Genomic DNA, 10269 nt, shown 5'->3' with positions numbered 1-10269 from the left:
ACACTCCTATTTTTCACGCTATTTAATGCACGATTAGTCGCAAGTATTTAATATCTTTAATTTCATATGATAAAAAATTCTAAAAAGTTAATATTATGAAAATATGCATTAAGATGAATTTAACAAGATCTCACTTTACTATGTTTTACATTATACATAGAGAAATATGTACCAAATAAGATCAGTTATTGAACAGTAGTTGCTACAGTAACTGTAGCAACTATTAAAATCCAAAGGAAGTATAAAATAAAATTAAAGGGTGAATAGTACCAATAATTCTTACATAACGACTATTTTAGAACGGAAGAAGTATAATACACACAGACCTACAAACAACTTTTGGTACCACTAACTTGGTGGGGCACAGTTAAACTCCACCTGACCACCCAACAAGTAGAGTACTACACATCTACATGCAATTGCCTTTGTCCAACTGGATCATACCTTTTATTCAGTGACCCGCCCCCCACCCCCCAAAACATGGCTTTACAAAATAAAAAATACAAAAAGCATGTCCACAAATTAGAACAAATAAACAATTACAATCGGCAACACATGTTCAAGCTTTAAGTCAAACGGACATTGTTAATTATAACAAGTTTATTACAAGACATTTATAAGTTGACAAACTCTTATATTCTTTACCTTCATAAGTAAAATCCAATAATTGTATAAAAAATATTAAAAAAATAGAAGTAACAATTTTAGCTCAACATAGTAAATATTTCCAAATAATTTGCGTCATCTACAATAATACGGAGGATAAAAAATTGAATATTTTGTAGGAATTCTGTAAATCTCAAGAATTGCCCAATATGAAAAATATGGGCAATTCGAGGTGAATAATACATACATGCGATTGAGTTATGTTACGTTACATTACAGTTTAACACTTACAACTTACGATTACATGCACAGCGCCCATCCTGAAGGAATGGCGTAAGGTAAAATCCGAACGTGCATCCTTTTGATGGACTTGGTACAATAATACGACCTACTTGATTATTTTGTAGCACTGATTCTTGGTGTTTAGCGCCAACCGGAAGAACATTAACAGGTGGTGGCAAGTAAGCAAAAACCAGTGTGTTAGAATCATCAAAATCTGACAGGTTATAACAAGGAAACAAATCCATTTTTGCTCTTTACAAATTATGATTATGGTGAGAATCAAATGCAGTGATCTTGAAGAACTAGATTCAATTGCATAGCAAATCTCGCGAGTGATCCACCCTTCCTGTATTGAAAAAAGTACTTTGCTTTAGCTTTCAATCATCCGATTAAACGCAAGGTGATTTCAACACATTGTCAATGATCCCACAATAATAAAGGTAAGATTGCATATATCTGAACTTTTAATCTTAGGTGGATGATATTGTGATAAGCAGTGGCAGACACAAAATTTTAGCTATTATGGATCCTCGAAATTGATATAAAAAATGGAGGGGCCATGAAAATTTTACTTGAGATATTCAACTTTTTTACAAATTTTCCAAAGGAATTCTGTATAATTTAGAATTTATGGTGAGGACTGGGCACCCTTCGCACCTTAATGCGTTCGCCACTGGCACTGAGGAGAATGGAATGTTGTCAAAGATGCAACAAGAACCAATTAAATCTAAGAAGCTTTTTTTGTTTTAGTTATAATCATCAGCACAAGAAACAATTATTGTGAAGATTAAACAAAGAACAATAGGATTCTGAAAGAAATAGTTTATCTCACAACATACCTGGCTAGTGCAGGAAGAAGTCCTTGGATCTGCTGAAGCTGGATAAAACTCTCTTTGCAACAGGCAATCCTGTTGAATTTCGAAGAATATGCAATAAGTAACCTTAATATAATATAATATATAATTCTAATATTTTCTAATAGCGACGGGCCCACAAGAGCGATGGCATATTCCATCACAGATGACCTCTCGAGTAAAAAGCAAGGGATACAAAAAGGTTCGGTAGGAAGGAGGATATACCTCTCTTCTTGATGAAGATCGACACCCACAGCCGGAGGCGCTGAGATGGTTGACCGTATTGTAGGTCCAAAACAAGCAACAAATTTAAGCAACAACTCCAAAGACATTTTCACGTGCCTACAAATACGGACCATGAAAAAAAAGATCATTGTGATTTCAAAATCACTTTCGATGCCCACAAACACCGTAAGTGTAGTGAATCACTCTTCTTAACCCTCCCATTCCAGCAACGGGTATTTTATTTACCTTTCAAACTTGCCGTTCAGTAGCCTCACGAGGATGGGTAGCATACAACTGAACAAGTCCATGGTAACAAGTTCCACCTTCTCCGAGAAAACACTAATTACATCAGCCTGGACCTGGACCAAATGCAAAAGTCTTCCGTTAGAACTTTCCTTGAAAAGAGTTAAAAACAACGGGAAATGTCAATATATGCAAATTTTTTGCAATTATAAATACTTACAGAATCATCAGGTAACTTCTTCAGTGCTAAAATGGCACCTTTGATGTCATTTCGTTCCCACAAATGCCGAACCATCTGAATTCAAGCACATTCAAATTACATTATTTGTTAAACGTTATAAAAGCTATCATATCAAAATCAAGTATCTGAAATCAAGGAGAGAGGACGGTTTCTCTTGCATGCAAGGAAGCCTTCCTTGCAAGCGTAAAACAGAAAAATACCTGCAACTTCGTGAGACGAGAACGAAGACCACTAAGTAGAATATCATGATTTTGCATAAGATCTTCGATAATATATGCATCACGTTCTGAGGCTGACTCTCTGCCAGAAACTTGCGGCTCTTCTCTCTGATAGGCGAGAAATAATACTATTAATACGCCAACAAATATTGGACATGATGAAATTTCAATTGAACAAATATTACGTTCTGTCAACTATGGCCATTGTTTTCTCTATTGTTAACAACTTGAACGTCTAAACGCATCTCAAAATAATATTGTTATCCAACAATAATCAGCTTTTCGGTTTTTGTTCACGATATCACTCATTAAATTGCAATAATCAGATATTTGAAAGTATAATTACTTGCATTGACTACTATCGCACTTGCCCTTCAAGGGCACAGCAAAATAATTACCATCTTTGTATCCCCGATTCTCATAATTCACAGTACTAAGAATCTAAAAAAACAATTCTAACTACTTTAGGATAGTTTTCGGTTCATATGACACAAACTGCTAGACGTAAATTCAACGGTGTGGTTAACTATCAATAATGTTAAACATGCAAGGTATAGACGTACTAGCATGGTAGAGTTGTCAATCTTATCAGAATTAACATCAGAAGATGTGTTTGTTGTTTGATCTTCAATGCCACTGAATCTTACTCGTCTTTCAAACTTCTCAACAAGAGAACGCGTTCTTCCAAGAGAAACTGCCACAGCTGAAATAAAAACAACTTTTAAGTTATGTTCCACATGATTAGAGTCAATTAGCAACAGAGCTGTCGGGATCATGAAAAACCCGCAGTTGGGATACGTTTGTGGAAACGGCCGCAGTGTCACAAAAAACAGCTATAACGGAGTAATGCCCATAGCTATCATAATATGTGGCTACAAACAACTATTTCTACAGAGGAATGCCTCCATCTGGCAACAACAGAAAGAGACAATATCTTACCACTCTGAGGTTTAAAAAAACTTGGAGAAGATGACTTTTCTTCAATGCTTTCAGGACTAGGATTCTTATCTTCACCTGATTCCCGAGCTTCCACTTCCAGCACAAGCCTATCAAGGAAATCTGAATGTATACCATCACTATCAAATTTGCACTGAGATAATTTCCTCGTATGTGTAGCCTTGGTCGAACCCCCACAACCTGGACTTTCAGGTATAACTGACTCTCTTCTAGGATTGACGAAACTTTTACCACCGGAACTGTCTCTAGCTCCCACTTCCTGTACAACCCTGTCAACAAAATTTGGCTCCGCTTCATCTACATCAAATTTGCTCTTGGATGATTTCCGCGCGTTCGAAACTTTGAATGGGATTCCCGTACCAGGTTTTGCTGGTGTAATTGAGTTGCTACTAGAATTGAAAAACCTTTTACCACCGGAACTGTCTCTCGGAACAAAGGTTGGGACAACAAAAGATCTACCACCAGTTTGAGCGTTGGATTTTCTGGAAGTAGCAGTCGGAGTATTGTGCTTTTTAGATGACAACTTGCAGGTATCCTTCGTGTCAGACGATGATACAGCTTTTGAGGTATTATGCAAGCGACTTTTGCGAGTACTGATGGGCTTTTCATCTGTATTCTAAAATGATTGACATCAATAATTACACTAGGAGGCCCCCGGTCATGTGAACATCCTCCTTGAGGAAAACGGGCACATTGAGGAAAACCGGTTAAATAATGTAACTTACAGTCGACATATATATTCTTAATTTCTTTAGCATCAGGATCTGGGGATGTTGAACGAGAGCTAAAAGTGGACCCCACAGTTGAAATTGCTTCAGCAGATCGGCTTTCTCTCATGTCAACCTTTGGCTCAACAGGGCTTCTCTCTTGAGGCGTACCAGAATCACAAGTTCCGTAAGGCTCAATGCACTATAAGACAAAAATGCAATGAAGATTTTATTGTAATTACAAGTACCGATGACAAGTAGCAAAGAATTTTTTTATCAAAACACAATATTTACATACTGATAGATCAGCCACCGAAACTCCTACGGAATTCTGGTAGTAAGAGCAACCTATGAGTTTTCCATCATTAATGCAGAGATCACCTAGTGTTGACCAGCCCATTTCAATGGAATCATGACATATCACAGGCTCCCATGAATAAACCTAAACAAAAACAGGAACATTGGCAAGTTGAGATTTCATTTGACAAGAAAAAATTAATTCCACCAAATTTCATCAAGATTTCTGACCTTCAGGTTATTTTCGTATCCGCAAAAGAGGGTTTTCCCATCAGGATGAAAGGTTAGAACATGCACTCCAGTAGCCTGAATAACAGAAATGCTGTCATTACAATGGCGTGTGACGATTCAAAATGCATTTCATGACCAACAAGATTGAAACATTTGAATATAGATCCGTATAGCAGTGTGGCTGTGTGGGGATGGAGCATAATGACCCCAAACTCTTCCCACTTCTAACAAAAGTCTAAATGGACCCCAGTTTGCATCAGACAACTACGATATACTTTTAAACACCATCATAACAGAAAGAACAAAGGACTGTGGAGTGTGGCCTAACCAGGAGGAATAAATTCAATTAGAACTTTGTATACCTCCATGAGAACCAATCTAGCACTTGAACTTTGCGCAGACCACAGCCTAAAATGTCACACACATTCAGAATGAGGAAGCTACTAGAGTCTTTGCGCCAATAAAAGATATATTACCTCAGCCCTGGCAGATCCAATCATTTCAAAAGTTTCCAAATCCCAGAATTTAACAGTTTTATCCGCTGAACCTGAACAATGCTTCACACATTTAGAGGACAGAAGTATAAAATAAGAAATATAAAAAATGTGGGCTTCTTTAAACTACTGAACTGTAATTAGCTTTTACAACAAGAAAAAGAATAAGTTAATCATTGAAAAAGAATTCTACAACACTAAGACCAGTGACAACAATCAGTTCATCAATTAATTGACATCTTGAGAAATGGAAGCTGCTTCAGATGTAGAAATATATTTTCATGCAGCTTAACAATGACCAATTCTAACAAATGAAGAGAAAAGCCATAGCACCTGTGGCTAAAAGAAACTCAAGTGGATGGAAGTCTAAGGATCTGATGTGACCATCATGGAACTTAAAATCATGCAACAATTTTCCAGCAGTCAAATCCCAAACCTGTGCAAGAAAGGTATAGTTTAAGTACGCAAACCCGCAAGATTCCTTAAGCATCACTGGATGCCAAGTATTAATATCAATCTCTTACCTTCACAACATTATCAAATCCACCAGAAACAACCCATCGACCATTTGGTGTGAACTTAATATTATTGATCCCACAATGGTGTCCCTTGTATGTGTGAATACATCCTTTTTTTCTTAAATCCCAAACCCTAAGGTCAGTGTCAGCTGAACCAGATGCAAAAAAATCTCCGAATGGGTGGAATTCAACAGACGTGCAATTGGATCTATGACCAGTGAGAGTCCGAACCACTACAGTCCAAACAGCAATAACAAGGTTAGTAAGTCAATTTCAAAAGAAAATTCCTAACTCCTAACAAGGTCCGTTTGGTAGGTGGTACTAAACGGTGATAATGGAAATGAAAACTACTGTAATTTTGGTTGAAAAATCTTTTGGCCACCTTGATGGCCATGCTTGTCCAACTTCAATCATCTCATTTTCTTTATAAAATTCATTCCAACGCATCACCACTGGAAGAGGTGGTATTAAATGGTAATGGAAATTTGTAAATAAAAAATTCTTTTTGTGATCAATGTTTCATCACCATGGGAATTACATGAACTTTTCATGAAATTTTACACTATAAATTACTCCCATTACACCATTTAGTACCACTAACCAAACAAACCGTAAAACAAGCTCAAAAGGCCAAGGGTAAAAAGCAATATACCTAAAAATTACTTTGACAAACCTACATAATTAACATGTGTCAACTGTCACCTTACCTAATGCCTTAATTTTGAAGCAAGACATCTATTGTCTAAAACAAAAGTTAAAATGCAGGTAAGACATTGACAAACTCACTTTTTGCCTCTTCCAGATCCCATAATTTCACTGTGCCAGAAGAAGCCCCACCAAGCACCAATACCTCTGTTGAATCAAAGGCCAAGCTTTCAACCGGAGTTGTATGACCACATAGACTCTGTGAAATTCAAGAGCAGCACCTTTTTAATCACATATCAGCAGTACCTTTTGACATTATAGCACAGCACAAACCTCTTAAAACAGCAATGATATAACATGTTATGAACAGGCATCAAAATTCAGCATCACAAAATATACCCTACACTTTCCGATCTTGATGATCCATAATATTGTTTGCACGTACAGTCTACTCTTTTCACAAAGTTCTTTCACTATCCCTCAACCTTAAGTGTTTATTCTACTCTCTCCCTCACTCTCTCCTTATCACATTCCACTACTATGGACATAAATTTTGAATGGACGGAGTTTCATAACAATGCTACAAAGATAAACCATCGCAATTCCCCAACATACCATCTCAATTAAAATGCTATACAATGAAACTAATGCATTATCCTTGAGCACTACATTGACTTCATGATCAAATATAGTTTCCCATTTTATATAATGACCTTACACTCATTTGTCAATCATTTCCTACACAATCAACAAACCCTCAAGGCCCCAACTAATCAGCAACAAATAAACTTTAGAAGGTTTCTTTTCTCCTTTATGTATATGGAGTAAGGGGAATAGTTAAATTTTCATTTGATACAAAAATCTTCCTCTCGATTAACACTTAGAAATTGAAAAGGTCACATATCACGTTACTACAAATTCAGCAAGGGCATATCTCCACACCAAGATTCTCAAAAGCATCATAACAATTGAGGAAGATCAATAAACTGTTCACTAAGCATATCATAAAATTCCAAAAAGCTTTTATGGAACTGAAATTAGACATCTTTGACATCCATATAGCTCCTAAGAGGCTAAGAGCCTAAGACTAATATAAACAAAATGTAAAGACCCATTTCAATCAAACCTTTAGACTAATGGTTGAAAATACAGGATATCTTATATGTTCTATCATGTCTCCTAACAAGAAAGCCTTTGGAGTTTGGGCTAGAGGTGTAGATGCATCACAAGCTCTTCATTTGAAGATTTCTCTCGTGTTGGGTGACTGAGATTCAAACCCGCGATCTTTTAGCCATGTTAGCTTCTATACCTTATTATCATCTAACTAAATACTTCCTTCAATATTTGACCATTTTATACAAAAGCACCAAACCCTAAAAGTATAAATTCAAAGGAAGTATGATACACAATACCATAATTCATACATATACCCTATAAAACCAGGTTCAAAATCTAAAATTTTCTGGATTACAAATTACAATTTCTTGATTACAATTACAATTACAATAACAATTACATTAATCATATAATAAAAAAAAAATAAAAAGTAGAAAATGCTAAGAAAAGTATGCAGTTATTACCATCAAAGAAGTGAGTTTGCCAATCGCCCACAAATTAATTTTGTGATCATCTCCACCTGTCAAAAGAAGGCGGCATGCTTTCTTCCCAATCCGAAGACAATTCACATTTGCTGAGTGTGCAACAAATTCCTCTTCAAATTTTAATTTTAGTCAAGAAAATACCCAAAAAAAACATATACTAGTATATGATAAAATAAATAATACCCATGATCATAAGCTATAATGATGTCATTTCATTTCATCACAATAGAAAAGAAAGATTTGAAGCTAACCCATTATACTAAAACCTAAATCATCAAAAATAAAATTCACCCACCAAAAAAAATGAAAATAAAAATACAAAAACATGGTTTGGTTAGTCGGTGGAACCGGAAGCAGCAGAAAACGCCATAAAATAAAGATTCTTTTTTTAAAAAAAGACCAAAAATTAATAATGTATCAAACTTAATCAAACAAATTAATGACATAATTCAAAGAATGTTCCATGGAAGTCAAAATTCTGCATTGAATCAATATCCAATCAAAAATGTAATAAAACAAAGCAAGAAAAAAAAGGTTAAGAATTGATTAAGCAGTAAAAAGTAAGCAAAATAAGTAAAAATACAAAAAAAAGAAAATGGTGGGAAAAAGGATACGAAGCTTATATCCACTTTTAGCCATTAAAAAGGCTAAGATTTAGGAGTTAGATTTTGCTTTGAGGATAGAGAGAAAGAGAAAAAGAAGGAAACTTTATGTGTAGTTAAAGAAAGCAAAGCAGAATGATTCTGGGTAATGGAATAAAGAGATGAATTTAGAGAAGAATTCGGATTTTGGGGAATTGAAAGAAAGATTGGATGTCGGGAAATTTAATGAAAGATTTTGGAGGGGAGGAATAGAAGTGAACAAGAAATGTTCAGAGGAAGATAGAGAAAGAAAATGAGGGAGAAAGAGTGAAAAGAGAGGTTTTAAATACTCAATAGTCAATATACTAATAGTCTGGTCTGGTATTAATAAAATATTTCATCCTCCCCTATATTTATTATATTTAATTTTTTACGCAATTTAATGTGTTATTTTGATGATTTATATGTTAAATTTTACTTATTTAAAAATTATAAGGAATTAATATTGTGAAAGTATACGATTAGACGATTCAAATAAGATTTCACTTACCTGTATTTTTTCAACATATTTGTCGCAATACATAAAATAAGCATGAATGATAAATAGTATCAAAATTCGTTATATAGCTAGTATTTTAAAATGGAGAAAGTAATACTCTAAAATTCAAAGATTTTTAATTGGGAAAAATATTATAATTTAAGACAAAAATTGTTGAATTCTTAAGAAAAAAAGAATTATAGTAACAAAATAATATACCTTGATTTAAACCACGAATTCTAAATTTCATTTTTTTTACTTTGACCATAAATTTTATTTAATTTTTGTGTTTGGTGTAGCTATATGAAATTGTACTCCTTTTTGTTTGGATAATCAGTATTAGAAAAATAACAAAATATATGTGAATAAAAAAAAATGAGTAATTGAGATGAAAAGAGAGAATATGTTAGTAAATGATATTAAAAAATAAAATAATTATCAAAGATTAAAAAGTGCAAAGTGACTAAGACAAACTAAAAGAATAGTTTCAATTTCATAACAGTGTTTCATAGTCTAAAGAAATTACTTTAACTACTCATTTTATTCTATTTATTTTCGAACTTTTTTCAAAGTTTTTTCAAAAAACTCCTAATCTAATAAAACAACTATTCATTTAACTTATCAGCTGGTCTTTTGAAATATCGTCTCTCAAGTCCAGCCTATTAAATTTAATGCTTACTCAGTTACTCTTACTATATATTATTCTTTATGGGTTGGCCCAATTAGAAATAATCTCTTAAAAAGACCGTCTCTCATAAGAATTTGTATTAACTTATTGACAACATAAATGTACAAGTATCTGTTTGACTTGAAAATTAATGGTTGATTTGCACTCAACTTGAAAAGTTGACTCAAGATCTAGTCACCACTAATAGTTAAATTGAGTTTTATCTGAAGTTGTCTCATGACCTAGCACCCATTCTATCATTTAGGTTCAAATCTATCCACGCTCCTATATCTGATTCTAAAAGGACTTGTATTCAAGATCAACTAGCTCATGAACGCAGCTCACACATCGACCCCAACTTGAC

General features: G+C 34.3%; 1 protein-coding gene across 3 annotated transcripts; it reads right to left on the bottom strand.

Annotated features, from left to right (window-relative positions):
- Positions 1–553: 553 nt before the first annotated feature.
- Positions 554–9039, bottom strand: LOC130815177 (katanin p80 WD40 repeat-containing subunit B1 homolog KTN80.2-like). Of its 3 annotated transcripts, none has more exons than XM_057681558.1 (17): positions 8734–9017; positions 8099–8229; positions 6660–6777; positions 5880–6106; positions 5689–5791; positions 5338–5408; positions 4862–4936; positions 4632–4775; positions 4352–4535; positions 3609–4235; positions 3233–3372; positions 2652–2777; positions 2431–2505; positions 2214–2326; positions 1968–2007; positions 1728–1796; positions 558–1234 (listed from the first exon to the last, which is right to left on the bottom strand). In XM_057681558.1, exons 1-17 carry the CDS (start codon positions 8756–8758, stop codon positions 995–997), a joined length of 2508 nt encoding a protein of 835 aa, XP_057537541.1. In that variant the 5' UTR covers positions 8759–9017; the 3' UTR covers positions 558–994. The 3 variants fall into 3 exon arrangements, with proteins under 3 accessions (XP_057537543.1, XP_057537541.1, XP_057537542.1); XM_057681559.1 differs by having other exon boundaries at positions 560–1234; positions 1968–2084; positions 8734–9039; XM_057681560.1 differs by lacking the exon at positions 8734–9017 and having other exon boundaries at positions 554–1234; positions 6660–6824; positions 8099–8213.
- Between the last annotated feature and the right edge of the window lie 1230 nt (positions 9040–10269).

The sequence above is a fragment of the Amaranthus tricolor genome, chromosome 6 (assembly GCF_026212465.1).
Source record: "Amaranthus tricolor cultivar Red isolate AtriRed21 chromosome 6, ASM2621246v1, whole genome shotgun sequence".
NCBI lineage: Eukaryota > Viridiplantae > Streptophyta > Magnoliopsida > Caryophyllales > Amaranthaceae > Amaranthus > Amaranthus tricolor.
Note: the sequence above shows the minus strand (reverse complement) of the source record. Positions and strands in the feature narration are given on the sequence as shown.

What these genes read in the sequence shown, in the direction of transcription:
- LOC130815177 (XM_057681558.1), bottom strand. Translation starts at nt 8,758, where the DNA reads ATGGCTAAAAGTGGATATAAGCTTC. An exon ending in TTGACAACTCTACCATGCTA is followed by an intron (nt 2,778 to 3,232) that starts GTACGTCTATAC and finishes CTCGCCTATCAG; the next exon opens with AGAGAAGAGCCGCAAGTTTC. An exon ending in CTCGTCTCACGAAGTTGCAG is followed by an intron (nt 2,506 to 2,651) that starts GTATTTTTCTGT and finishes GCTTGAATTCAG; the next exon opens with ATGGTTCGGCATTTGTGGGA.